The 15,130-nt window shown below is 37.5% G+C and overlaps 1 protein-coding gene across 6 annotated transcripts in view; it reads left to right on the forward strand.

Annotated features, from left to right (window-relative positions):
* The window catches only part of SMOC2 (SPARC related modular calcium binding 2), a 148,512-nt gene that overhangs the window by 73,605 nt on the left and 59,777 nt on the right, over nucleotides 1–15,130 (forward strand). For 4 of the 6 annotated variants that reach the window (XM_075495813.1, XM_075495815.1, XM_075495812.1 and 1 more), the window contains exons 6-7: nucleotides 1,931–2,014; nucleotides 2,815–2,889. In XM_075495813.1, the coding sequence (XP_075351928.1) occupies nucleotides 1,931–2,014; nucleotides 2,815–2,889 (159 nt within the window). The remainder of the gene's footprint in view (nucleotides 1–1,930; nucleotides 2,015–2,814; nucleotides 2,890–15,130) is intronic. The other 2 variants (XM_075495817.1, XM_075495816.1) reach the window with 1 other exon arrangement.

Here is a 15,130-nt window from a genome sequence, read left to right on the forward strand (position 1 = left end):
GAAACCTCTTTCTTTCTTTTGGGTGTGGGGACCAGAGGCCAGTTTTATGACTCAACCATTAAGCATCTGTTGAGTTTAAAAAAAAAAAAATTGATAAACTGTCTTAAATGCTGCTTGAACTAAGTTCAAGAGGCTAATTTTGATTGGGCTGATAATCACTAAAGTTACAGCATTATATCTGAATTTCAGGCAATAACATAAGATCAAATGTGTCACAAACTGAAATTGTGCACCAAAAGATTATTAGAAAAATGTCATTTAAACCCAAAACCAAGTTTCTGGCTGGGCTCTAGGTAATATTTACCTACCGCAAGCCACCCTCTGAAATTCTGGGTTTTCTGAGTTCAGTATGATTGATGATCTAAATGTATGTCTTCATTCTCAGTAAACTAGGATACTTGATGGCCTCTCTGAAATTAATCAATGGTCTTATTCCACCACCCAGCGGACACCACAAAAATGCCAGCAAAACTAATGAGAAGTGACAGTCTGTTATGAGATTGGAGCAAAGTATCCTGTCGCTGTGTGGACATGAAGAATGAGCATTCTTAAAAGAAGTCTCCTTATGCTTTGGTTAAAACATTTTGTAGTGAAAATAAGTTTCTTTTGCTGCTGCTTTGTTTTTGTGAAAAGCATGGAGGTTAGTGTTCCATGGCTGCAAATTTGGTTTTGCCTGCTATCAGTATTTACCTGGTATCTGTATTTGCTGTGAACTAGGCTGTGGCCTCCAGAGGGGAAGGTCAGAGTGCCTCCAAATTCTCTGCATGATTTGCATGAAGACAATACAGATTTACAAAAAAAACCTGTGACGGTGACAACAAAGAGAACAGGATGAGGCTGTTCTGAATTGCAGTAGCAAGAAGACGTGGAAACAGGTAGTGTGTTAGCCTTAAAGCTGCTGGTCACTGTTACCCCAGTAGGGCTACATGCAAGAGGAAGCTTCTCCGTTACCTTTGGTTCTAGCTTCTATGAAAATGCCAGGAAAACAACCTGGAAACTATGTCGGTCTGAGATCCAGTTGTGAAACTGCAATAAATGCTAATAAAACCCTTGCATGGAAGATACTGTTTGCTGCGGGATGTCTTGGTCTTGTAGTTAACTCCATGCTACAGGAAAAAGCAATGACTGGAAATATGTACTAGCAAGGCCTACTAAGTCATATTTACCCAATATCTGAAATAATTTTAAATAACAAAAATGTAATAAGGTAAAGATAGGCCTTTGGGTACTGCTCTTTCTCACAGAATGCTGACTTAAATAATTTTTCATTTTGAATTTTTCTTTTCCAGTACTACTTCCGCTGTGTTTTGCTGAACCTAAAATTACCCACATCCTCTTATCATTTCTGTAAATTTTCCTCCCTCTTTTCTTGCAGCAATGGTTGGTAGTGGATGGATGGAGATGGCTGACCGGAGGATAAGAATTATGCAAACGATATTCTGGTTCTTTAATCTGTGAATCTTGCTTATAAAATCAGGTTGACTATTAAATAGATCCTGCTGTGCCAAAAGAAACTTCCCTTTCATTTTAAGGTGTCGAACATGTCTGCAGCTACTCATCCGCCCCAGACGGCTTTTGCTTTCACAGGTTTTACCCCTTCTATACATTCATCTAATTACTTCTTTAGAAATGCTGATTTGATCGGTTATAATCTATAGGTATCAACATCCAGCATTAAAAATGAAGAATTACTGTCCAGGGAGTGACCTGATCACTTCATGCCTCATCAAAGATCCTGCAATCATTTCATCAACCATAACCTCAAAAGCCATCCGTTTAAAATCCATAGTCTGTAGATGTCATATATCTATGCTGTGTAGTACCTATAAATAATGTTTAAATTATTGTTTGTTTACCGGCCGGGGCTATGTGCAAATCATTAGTATCAATCACGTATGTACACTTATTTAGCTTACTCTCATAATTGTAGTCTCCTTGCAAATCTTTTCCATTCTGAATTCAGATGATGCCTCAGCTCCCGCGCTGGAGACTCAGCCTCAAGGTGATGAAGAAGGTGAGCATCAACAGGAATTTAGCAGTGCAGTGTTGAACTATGCAGTGTGGACCGTATACCACAACGTCAAATGCTACCTTAGAGTTAGGACAACTGCTGGAGCAGTTGCAAGAAATTGCAAGAAGTTGAAATTTTTACCTTTTTCCAGATAAAGACAGCAAACACAATAGAGTCTTTACTTACAAGCAATGAATTTCGTGTGATAGTTTTGAGGTGATGCTGTAGCTATGGAGTCCGATATTAGCAATTTTAATTGTCACTGCTCGGGGCAGAGACAGGTTTTAAATTTGAGCCAGAGTGAAGATTAAAACTGTATAGCCAAATAAGGAAGTTAAAGAGTAAATTCTGTCTTCAGCATATTGCCTAGTAATGTTAAGGTTGATGTTTTGTTAGGCTTATTTGCCTCTGGGGAAATTCAGTGCTCAGTAAATGGAAAGCTCAAGGCCTACATGCAATGATAGTTCTATATTGTGGCTGCCTTACCACTCACTGCAAATCTCACAGAATCGGATCTGAAATTATTACATATTTTGGGTCCACACTGGGAGGTTTTTATTCCAATTAAACATAATTTTAGTCTACAAGTATTTATTTCAACCTTTTGTATGAATGGGATAAGGAAGGAATTATTCATGCCTTTGCATGAATAAAGATTTTAACTGTCCTAATAGAAACTAGTGTACCCTTTTCTTTCTTAGATTCACGTATCTTTAAAACTAGCCACTTACTATTCAGCTGCTAGTAACATTTAAAAAAACTGTAACATTTACAAACTTTGTTCTGTTGGGTTTTTTTTCTAGATATAGCTTCTCGTTATCCTACCTTATGGACTGAGCAAGTAAAGAGTAGACAAAACAAAACCAATAAAAGCTCAGGTAAGAACTTGTGTTGTCCTTACTCTGCAAAGCTCCTGTGAAGACATGCATTAAGCCTTGTTAAAACTGAAGCCATTTAAGTGAAAACCATTTGAATATCCATTATGCCTCCACTCTCATCATACAATAGTGACTTAATGATTTGCATTGTGATTATTTTGTAGGCTCATGCGTCATTCGTTCCTTTTATATGGAAATATTTTTGGCTAGGCTTTACTGGGTGTAAACTGACATTACTCCACTAAAGTCTCTGGCTCACATCTGTTTGCATCTGTGAGTGGATCTGACATTTATTTTTGCATCCTCTTTAATTCTCTGCCTCTTCGTCATCTCCTTGTATTTTCTTTTTTTTGGGTGATGTGTAGCAAGAAGGTGCTTGGAAAATGACAGTGTGGGTTACATGTGTTTGGTGGTAAATCTTAGGAGGCAAACCTGAAAAGAAATAAACTCCCGTCAGAAACCAGCTGTCAGTTAACAGGCAATTGGAAAGACAGTGTGTGTTATCTGCTTTTTGCTACATCACTTATCTGCTATTTACGGACTGATTGCCAGTTTACTGTGAATTAATTATGTTGCCTTTTTTATAATTGTTGAATTTTGGCTTTACTTCTTTTCACCACTCTTCGGAACTGAGCTTTGTAAATCTGGACTAGGAATGTCAGGTGAATGACCTAAGACTGAAGCCCCTAAAATATTGAGATACATTCAGTGCTTTGGTGGACTAAGTTTTGATTCCTTCCTCACTGTTCCTTCCTTTCAGTGGAATGAACTTCAGAGAATCTTCTTGAGTTTCCTGGTTTCTTTTTCTCTGGAAAAATGTTTAATTTGAAAGGAAACATTAATGATACAAGCTATTACTCAGTAAATCACCCAAAAGTACACTTCAGATCCAGTGGAAATTGAAGTTGTGCTTTACATTAAGTACTGTGCTTAAGTATTTTGCTGAATTAAGGCCCAAAAGGATTTAAAAAGACAAGCAATCACCTTAAGTCAGGCAGACATATCCTTACTAAGAGGTTTACAGATTCCTTTATATAAGCTATTTTTAACAGCAAAACCATAATTATTAATACTTTTTCCTCTCCTTGATGCTCCAGTAGGCACTTAGGAAAGGACCTTAAACAGAGTGTAGATAAGAGTTTGAAGGACAGTTCTGTGCTGGAGATTTATGCTGTCATTTGCTTAGTCAGTGTTAGCAAGAACAGAATTCCTTTGGGATTTCTGTTGTGTAAAATATGTGTATAGAAATATGTCACTTTTAGGAGTGTTTATTTAATTTTTACAGTGCTAGAGACTAGGTCTAAAGCAAGAATTCTTGAGTTTGCAGTGCAGCTGCTGGAAGCCAAAGCTTCAACACACACACAAAAAAATTAGAAAAACACCAAAGAAAAGGTGGGTTTATTACTGGGAACTTGTAACCTGCTGTCCATCTAAAGACATATTTACAAAGGAAGAGAAGCCAGAAGCATAGTCTACCTGTCTTATGATTGCTAGCCCATGGTACTTTAGCATCAAAAGCATGATTGTGTTGGATTTGCTAACAACAGGACTTGCTCACAACTGTACTATGTACAGGGGATCGCTGGAGGGCTAGCACATGCTACAGTCCATGGTGCCATACCTGGACTAGCACAAGTAAGTCATCAGACACTACGTAGCCAGCTTTGCTTTAATTTGTAGGCATACCTGGTGCACCAGAAGGGACCGCTGCTTTCTCTGCTGTAATTTCTCTTATATATGTAATATAATATAATCAATCAAGATGAATCTAGGTGCTAAAAACAGTGTCTTCATCAGTTTTACTAAGCAATATCTCTCTTCCAGACTCCAAAAATATAATGTGTGTCAGTGACCGTATATTTACAGGTTGTTTTGATAGCTGAGCCTCACTGATATTCAGTAAACAGGTCTTTTAATGTCTTGAAAAAAACTAGGTTAGATTTTCCCCTTATTACCTCTCAGAGTGGTGCCAATACTTTTGGGAACATCGTCAGAGAATGAACTCTGGGCTGCTACATGTATGGAATGGGAAGGACCTTGTGACTTAATCCACTGGATTGTAAACTAACCACCTTTGGACACCCAGGCTTCAGTATAAGGGATAAATACAGATGGCTTCTTTACTCAGTTTGCTTACCAAACTCTGATTCAGACTTGGTCATACAAACACCAGAAAGCTTATTGAAATGTATTTGTCTGAGTAAAATGAGGAGAATGTATGCCTGCATATGAACTGTGTTTATAAAACAAAAGATGAAACACATTTTATTGATAATGGGCTAAATTTTCCTTTGTTGTTCTACAGTAGCCCAAGTGCTTTCAAATAAACTCTTCAGGTGCAAATAACACTATGACCTAGCCCTGCCTGTAGAAAATAACTGAATAAAAATAATAATGCTAAAAATTTCAGGCAAACTCCAAATATCCTACTTAGAAGCTGACTATTTTAGTCTGTATTGCTTTTATTTTTTGGAGTTTTTACCTGAATATATGTCCTAATATGTCATGGTCAACAAGTCATGGTCATAAAGAAACTTGTCTTGACTTTAAAAATCAGTCTCCTTAGGAGAATGTTTTTGTGAGTTAAGGATCACGAACGAATACATTAAAATTATTGTACTCATCCTGAATTGGTTTGCTTTTGCTACTCTGCAAATGACCTACCAGTTGCAATTAGCCAGTAAAATCAGCACAAGCTTTTGGGTTTTGGAAGATAGAAAATAATGGTTCAGGATATTCTAGTTTATATTAGTTACCCAGTGCTTTCATTTGATTAAATGAGTCTAAATTAATTTAGCACAGAGTAATGGCATTTGGGAGATTTACAGATGCAGGGCATGAAATTACTGGATTACATATCCATGCTGTATAATGACTTCTAGTGCATATTCTTTTTCTTGGTTCAAATAGGCCTTTGCTGCTCACTAAAGACATTTGTAGAGTGGTATGTAACCTATTAGCTTTTGATGACAAAATATTACTGCTGGCAAAAACCCCATCAACATCAGGTCATGTAACAATAGCTCTGTTTAGAGTGGTGGATTTGGGTAGAAACATCTCAGTTTTAGCTCTTTTTGCATGTTGAAGATAATTTTCAAAATTTTTTAAAAGACTTTTCCTTTCCAGAATTAGAACAAAAGTATGCGTCTGGTTGCTAAAATAACATAGTGTTTGCTGAGATTATGTTTTATACACACGCGTTGGTGCCTTTGCAGGTTTTTTGTGAATTTTTTTGTTTCTTCTGGATTTCTTTTTACCCTCACACTCCTCATTTCTTCCTCCATTTCACAGAAAATATTGTGGGTTTGCCACAACAGATTGACAAAAATAAGAATTATAGCAACAGCTATCAAAAATAAACAGAAATGCATTGAAAACACTGAACATAGGACTATATGGGTTCTGAGTAAGACATCAGAATGTAGCAGCCTACACGCTGCTGTCTGTATGTGAACTCAGTGTCTAAACTCCTGCTGTAGTTTGTGGAGATGCAGCCAGTGCAGTCAGTGGAGCCTAGAGAGCAGCCCACCTAATCGCAAAGCCGACACCTGCACTTGCCCAGCTAACTAGATACCTGGACCTCACTGAGTGCGGTGACTAGTGTAGTCTCTAGCCTATATGAAGGTATCTATGCTTTAGATGAGCTTTATCCCACCCTGCTATCAGTTGAAAATCTAGGTAGTATTCTTACAGAGCTTTTGTATTTTGTAAAGACCAGAGAACAGAAGGTTATTTGCCTTGAAGAAACTGGATATTTTGGACTATGTCCTCAGCAGTTGCCAGTTACTGTAGCTTCAGGGCTAGGCGCAACCTCGGTGTGGGTGAAGAACACTATATGACAGTGCAGATACTTTCCCATCACCTAACAGGGAAAATGCAGTTCCCTGAGGAGAGCTCAGGTTGGACTGTAGATCTCTTAGGTTCTCCTTGCTGCATCTGCTCTACCAGAAGTTTCTATCCCTGTGGGATTCTTGGGAAACAAGTGTGACATTTTTCAGAGGATGTATGCCCTTTTTTGAGTTTGAGTATAGGCAAAGGAAGGGTAGTTTAATCCTTGTCACAATGGCCAGAGAAGCTTAGGATTCATTTTGTTAGCTTGAATTTAAGAGCCAAATTTTTCTAATAGTTTGTTGTGGGAGTACTTCCATGAAAAATAAGTAGGGTGAGTTTAACTGATAATATTGTTAACGTTCAAAAAAATTCTTAAAGTACTGAGTAATTTCTAAGTACAATATGTACACCACACAAATGAGAATAAATAATACTCAGTATAAAATTTCATTAATTTTGCAAACACAGGACGCAAGAAGTCATCCATAGTCTGGAATATACTTACATATGTGCTTAATGTCTTTATAGATTCTGGTGATAATATAACACAAGTTAAAAGAGCCAGGGTTAAATAATGTAACATTGGCTAAAACACAGTACAGTTTCATGTATTTACTATTCGGTTCTATTCTCTTATTATTAATACTTTTGTATTCTGTTTCCTTAAAGATTGAATAGTATGGCATTGTTAGCACTAATGATTTATATGTTCATTGATCAGTTGTGTAGTTTATTTAATGAGCATTGTAAAGTGATTGAAAAATTGCTGTTTGTTTTGTTGATAACCTGGTATGACCGGTAAAATAGAAGACAGGAAGAAATTGTTGCATTTCTTTGAACTTTACTGAAGTTGACTTTGATTCCTGTGTTAAATTTTAAACACATGAAATGAGTGGGTAGAAATTTAGGGCCCCTGGCAGTCAATGGCAGAACTCCCAGACAGTGGTTGAACAACCATTCATATTCTGACTACATGCTACTAGTTCACCCAGTGGTTCACATTTCATCTGGATCAGGCACAGACATGTGATGTAGTGTTTGTGCCAGCTTCACGCTTTCTGCCAGCTTTATGCTCATATGCTTTAAGCAGGTGCTGGAAGACAAGCCATACATGATCCAGCATAAAATAGGGTCGGCATAGAGGAAACCCTTTTCTGGCCTAAAGCCTGCTGAGGCAGGGTCAGGCTGTCAAAATTCTTAACACATCTATGCAAAAAGTAGTGGATCATGTGATTATGACATTTTTCATCCAGAACAAAGAATCCTAAATCAGAATTCATTGTCTCCTCAAACTATGGCTTTAGTGACTTCAGGAGTGCCCAGATTTCAGCCACTGTACCTGGATATTCTGGTAATGTAGAATCATCTTCAATTTCATTTTTGGCTTTGGCTGTGCACACATGAAAGGAACGTATAGCTTTTTATTTAATTTTCTGACACAACGGAGTAGTGTTTTATTGCTGCCATTTTACTACAGACCATGAGTTTCAAGGCTTTAAAAATCTGTTACAAGATTTTATGAATTAGCCCCAGAGGGCTCAATCCAACAGGAGTTTCATTCTCAAAACGCCATCTGGGAAAACACTGAAGTGCACATACAGTAATGTAGTATACACTGGCTGCAAATGCAAATGAGAACATTTAGTATAATGTCTACCATGAATACATTCTTAATAGACTAAAATAGGGAATTTAAAATGATAATGTAACTAGCAATTACGTGTCTGTATCTATACCAAATAGCTGCTTGCATTTTTCTGGCTGTATAGTCTGAATCTGTTGGCAAAGTCGGCCAGTGACACTGACTAATGTGACAGAGTGACATTCTAAGATTTGAACGCAGTTTTTATTGCCTTGTCATCTGGCTGCTTTAAAGCATTTGCACATATGAGTTTTTCTCACATGGAAACAATGTCGGTTGTCAGTGAGGTTTCTGTTTTGTTAGATTGCTTTGTTTTGTTTCTCAGAGGCAATTGTTCCAGTGGGATCCCTGTGCGCTGATCATTCCCTGAAAGTCACCTTCTTACAAAGAACTGGGACAAACCTTGTTCCATACTCCAATGTTCACATTCATTCCAAACTGAACCTGGCTATTGTCCTCCTGCTATGCCTATCCTGGCAAAACTCAGACCTGGAGTTAAAAACGCCTGCATGAAAAAACAAAAGTAGCATTGTCTTTCAAAGGAAATTAAGAGTTTGTGCGTCTGCCCAATCACATCAATTCTAATAGCCATTCCTCTCTAAGCATAGGAAAATGAGTAACTTACAGACAGGAAAATGAGTAACAGCTCAGTGACTTTGTATTTATTCTCATTAATTGTTGCATTTTCCAGATGTTGCTTTCAATATCGACTGAAGATAAATTACTTGCAGTTGAAGATGTGTGAGCTAGCAAGAAAAAAAATAAGATCCAGTTGCATGTTCCCAGTTACATATTTATTACAAATTAATTACAATTTTTCTAGAACTATTTTGTATTAGGCTTATTTTGCAACATGAAAATTTGAGATATGAAACCAGTTAAAACAGAAGGAAAACAAAATGGATATCATAACAAACTGAGGAAAGAACACAGGGAAGAGGGGGAAGAAAGTGTTTTAAAAGCATGTTGCCTCCATTTTTCAGCAGGAATTCCTAGTAAGTCGTGTGTTGGCCTGCAGAACCCTGGCCCATCTTACATTCTCAAATTTGCTTGTATTCAGCATTAAAGGAGGGGCAGGTGAGGACTTTAGAGCAGAATATGCACGTATGTCCAAAGAGTTCGACTCACTCTGAATGAATTACTCCTATATTGGACACTCAGAAATTGAGTTTAAATGAATATATAAAATAGATTTGCATAGGAAAATAGCTTGAGGAGGAGCGGTTCATTAATTTCAAACCACTGAATTACATAGGAAAAACAGTGGGTTTTGCCCAGTTATTACCTCATTTCAGCCCCAAAGACAATGTGTCCTTCCAAAAATTGGTGAGGTATCAGCCATATCCAAAGATGGGATTTGCATTCCCAAACTTGTGTTGTAAATAGAGCCATTAACTGTAGCTGGAGAAACGAAGAGCATGGGAATAAGTTGCTGAAATATAGGCATCTTGTGCCTTCATATGGCTTAGGGTATCTGATATCTGCATGGGCTAGGAGATATGACAGCCTACTGGAATCTGTGATGTTCTGGCATGTAGGTTTGGTAGTCCAGCATACCTGAAATGGCATTGAACTGAGCCCTAAGAACCTCAATTCAAGCCATGAAAGGAAAGTAGAAGGCAAAACTATTGATTTTAAATTACTCTTCAAACATATCAATTCGCTATTAAGTCCACACATGGATTCTGTCAATGGGAGCTCAGTACATTACAGATGGGCAGTCAGTCTCTGCCAAATTTTGGACAAGTTCAAATTCAGGTATTATTAATGTGAACTTTATAGCTTGGGCTCATGTGCAGGTCAATTCCCTACACAAGAAAAGGCACTAGCATTTTTTCATGACATCTACAGATGAAGTCTGAATGTTTTGCGGTGGCCACAGATTTGGCTTTTGGGCCTTGTAAAATTTGTGGGTGCTGGAAGACCTCAGCTAGTAGAATATTTGTTGTTTGGCCTGTTATCTCAGCAAGTTGTGCATGGAAGATAAAGAGAAAAACATTGTTAAGTAAGAAAAACTGATACAGAGGAGGACTGGAAGCTTCCAGGCCAACAGACTTATGGCCTCTTCAGACTCTTTGGAATGGCTCTGGTTGCTAACTCACTAAATGTTCCCTTTAGAATTCCTGAATGAACTCAGTTATTTGGATTGAACTGTAATTTGTGATTTGTATTTTACTACAAAAACAGCATTGTTAAGAAACTGTTGGGGAGGGAGATGTGTGAGGCACTGTCACGTGTTGTTATATCCCCTACTGTTTCATTTTTAAATATTTTGAAGAGTAGGTGGTGGCTCTCTTTTCTTCTCTTCCATTTTTTGTTATTTTTTCTGTCAAGAAACAGAATAGTTTCAGAATAGTATTCTTTTAGAATACTGGTTTCAAGATACTCCTTGGCAGCTGAAAAACTGGTGGCTTTGAAACTGCTGATTGTTCACACCATTAGGGCCAATCAGTAAGCAGTTGACTTTGTTCCTAATGGAGAACTTTGTCTTACTTTTCAGTAGCAATTTTTAATGATATCCTAGTCTTGATTTAGCTATTACACAAAGAGAGAACAGTACTCTTCATCCTCTTCACCTGTAAAGAAAATTACTCTTCATATTCTGGTCCTCTTTCATTTCCTTGCCTTGCCTTGCATTGCCTTGCCTTTACTTTACTTGCCTTGCCTTGCCTTGCCTTGCCTTGCCTTGCCTGTCCTAAATTGGTAGAGGAAAATTACAGTTTTCTTTCAGTTCTTTCAGCCTCTTCCAAGAGGATAAAACTTTCCAGACCTCCCCACAGTGCTTGTATATTATGACACATTCTTAATTTGCAGGCAGCTGGATCACGCTTATAGTACTGTCCTATCTTTAATAATCCTTTTCACGAGCATTTTCATTTATCTTCATTTTAATTTTACGTATTAGTTCAAAACCTTTATAAAGATCAAACACTGACATTTCCAGCTTTTTCCTCCCACTACAGGGGAAGATCCTCCCATCCTAAACCATTAAAAAAATAGAGTTCTGTTTTACATCCAATTGATGTTCTTTTTGCTCAGGATGTTCCAGGGTTTTATTGGACCCCCACTGTGGGGAAAAAAAAAAAAGAAAAAAAAAAAGAAAAGATCTGTTTTATGCAATGTTGATAAATTCTATTTTATTGCATGTGTTGAAATGTGATGCCAAAAGATAGTAATCTTTCCTGTCCATTTTTAATTATATCACATTACTTTCTGCAGCACGTAAATGACACAACGGTCCTGCCTGAAGTTCTGCTTTAGTTTTTAGACATGCACTCCCGCAACTATGCGTAGCTTTCCACAGTTTACCAGACATCAAACTGCATAATCATAAAAGCATCAATAAGCTTCATAAATCCTGGGAGGGATGTCAGGCTAACAGTCTATATTTTATTGACAGATGCAAAAAAAAATCACGTATATCATGTTTATACACAGAAACATATTGGACTGGATCATATCTAAAGACATAATCTTTCCAGGAAATAGATAAATCTTCCAGTCAAGACAGTCTGGATCTGGCTATGGCTACACTATGATTGCTAGGTGGTATATATAAGAAAGGTCTTCCAAATTTCACAGGCAATTAAAAGTCCAGCAGGGTCGACAGTAAGAGCTGCCAGGCCTTCCATTATCATCCCAATGACCTGATAGTTAGGAGAAAATGTCCATGTTCCATGCAGAGACGCCTTCCCTTCCCTGTCCCCCCGACAGCCAGAAACCCTAAACGCAATGAACGTAGACAGTAGCCTTTGCATATCTTTGTCAATATAGTAAAGGCAAGATTTTTCTTGATTCTGATACACTTCCTTGGGCAAGAGGCCCAGGTCAAGTGTAAGAATATAGAATTAGGCATTTAAATTTGCAAACTGACATCTAAACAATTGTCCTGGTTTTTTTCTGAAATTTTAAGAATCCAATACTACCTTTGAGGTCAAGGTAGTAGAAAAATACATTACAAAATGAAAGAAATACCTGCAACGTCAGAGAGCTCTGACACTCATATTTTAAAACTTCAGTAAATCAGTGGTTATGCTCTTGAACAAGAAGAAACCCTGTTTGGAATATAGATGGTGAAGAAAGTTATTCCATCACTCCAAGGATATCCACGAAACTCTCTCCTACATTTTGCAAGGTTAAGAACTCCTTATGTCTTCATCTGTGAGCTGATAAAAAATCTTGAAAATGCTAACATTAAGAAAATCAAAAGTTTAAGTTTCGTTCTTAATTTTAATCCCAGTCATCCAGTGAGCTGTTCTGGCAAATTGTTCTGGTTTTATAAGACAGACTAGACTGTTCTGAGGACAGCAATTTTCTCTTTCTTCCATGAGGATAAGTCAAATGACCAACTGTCCACCTTTCCAATAATTGAGTAAGAAGTGTTTTAAAAAAAACCAAAATCAGTTATGGCAAAGTATTCCCCTGTTAATATCTTATGTGGACTGTGGAATTCTACTGCTTGATCTGGCCATGTTCTGCACAAAAAACTGACTGCTGTTAATGGAAATACGGACCATGGAAGGACCAGTAGCCATGTAACATGAATCAGCTCTGGTGGCTAGAGTTGAAGTTTTACCTCAATTCCCTGACATGTACGTTTCTGACAGTCTGAATTCATTTCTAGATGTTCCCTGGTAGATCAGGTTATTGGCAGTCACAGTGGTTTAAATTTGGAGGGATTTTTAATGGGATGGTTTATCACATATGACTTCCAACTTTCTTATTTGCCAAACCATGTGTCTCTGAACAAACTCCCTGAAAAGATTGACAGCTCATGTTACAGTTCATGCATTGCTTCATTATTGTCCAATAAATTCTTGGCTTTTTCCTTTAATTATTGAAAAAATTGCCATGTGATGCAGGAACTTTTTGAGGCTTCATCCATAATGTTAGCATTTTCCATTTGGTACAAAAGCAAGAGAAATTAAACTCCTGCAGGGGCTTCTGTGGAAGGAGTGGAATCCACTCCAAAACGTGTGCATTGGCCACGTGTCTGCAATGCAGCTATTGCATCAGCCCAAGCCTTTACTGCAGTGTCTGCTTTTATGGACTGTTAAGGTCCCAGGTTAATGCTGTCATCTATGGATCCTTTCCCCCAGCCTGCCCTTAATGCAATACACTGTTTTTTCTGTTTGGGGCCAGTGTAGAGTCTCCTTTCCATGAAAAGCCACACCAAGGGTCATAATTGGCCCAAGGGAGCTTGTTCTAGTCAAATTACACTGCTAAAGTATGTAAAACCACTTTGAGATCTTTTCATCTGCAAGATGCTGTATATATCCCAAGTATTGTTTTATTACTGGCTTGCTTTCCTCTTCATTCCACCATGTCCATGATGCTGTCCTCTCTCATAATAGACTGTTCCAGATAAATGCTAGACACCATGTTTTCCCTGCACTCTGCACTGCCTAGAAATAACGTTAACTATTGTTGCCATAATGCACTACATTTTTGTTACTGGAGAAGAATCAGTGGTTGAAGAGACAGACCACTGTTTTTCATTAAGCTGTTTTTAATACCTGTTTTAGTTTAAGAACGGCAGGCCAAGTATCTGCATTCAACCACAAATAAAACTATGTTTAAATAAGATTAAGGCTGTAAATTAAATTTCAGATCTTAAATTCTCTTGGTGTATTACAAAACACAAGAGAAAAGAGAGGGCAAAGCTAAATATACAAAACTGGTTGAAAATGTAGCCTTCTCTGGAAAAAAATGACTTCTTAGGGAACTTTTTTTGAAAAGATATGCATTTGCAGCTAAAAAATTTTATTTTCAAGATGAAAATTCAAACAAACAAAAAAATCCTTCAAAAAGCTGAATAGTTTTGGCTCAAAACTTAAAAACTTGATTGGCCATTGTAATGCCTTGTGGGACCTGTAATTTTGAAACTTCATTAGTTCCTTCTTTTTCAGAAGAAAAAGTCTCCCCTTTTTAAAATCTCAGAGATACCTCAGAAAACTTGTAAGCATCTTGGATTTTGTAGTTCTCTGGGAAGTTCAACACAAAGAAACAACTTCTTGTGGGTTTTTGGTTTTGTTTTGTTCTCATTAAAAATCACATTTTTATGAAAAACAAACATTTTGAATGAAAAACATCTTTTCATTTAAAGACCTGGTTTTCCACCAAAGACAGTCACAATGAAATTTTTAAACTAATCCTATTACAGGCATAGGAAGCTATGAAATAATTTATATTGTTGCCACTTAAACAGCGGGTTACCTTGTTCCGTTGTTTTCCAGTGAGATCTTAATGTTATTTAAACTTAAGATTTTTATTGTCCTTCAGTGAGTAAAGACAACTTATCAAAGTGAAAGGACTTTTATTGTCCTCTATTTGGATGACTATTTAGATGCAGGTCTTGTTGGACTAGAATGCATTATAAATACATAAAGTGCTCAAATGTGGGTGACCCTTAATGCCCTTGAATTGTTTTCCAGTGCACCCAGTTAGATCAGGGCAACAGGCTGGTTGGTGTTTGGTCTGGGAGCAGAGGAGTATAAAGTCAAATTAATGCCTCTTGTGCCCCCAAAAGCTGAGATACAGTTTTGGCAAGAAAGTAGAAAATAGTTCAGGATTGCAAGATCTGTCCAGGGTCAAATGGTAGGAAGGGTTGCGTGTCTGCAATGCTCCCTCTCAGTCATTAGGCCAAATTTTCAGGCCTGTATTGAGGCAAACTCCCATCAATGTAAGGGCTGACATGGGTTGATCCTGTCTGATTATGTTTACTTGTCATTTAGTGAATTCATCCACAGACTCCGTTACAATGGAGAC

This window comes from Mycteria americana, chromosome 3, assembly GCF_035582795.1.
Source record: "Mycteria americana isolate JAX WOST 10 ecotype Jacksonville Zoo and Gardens chromosome 3, USCA_MyAme_1.0, whole genome shotgun sequence".
In the NCBI taxonomy this organism is placed as follows: Eukaryota; Metazoa; Chordata; class Aves; order Ciconiiformes; family Ciconiidae; genus Mycteria; species Mycteria americana.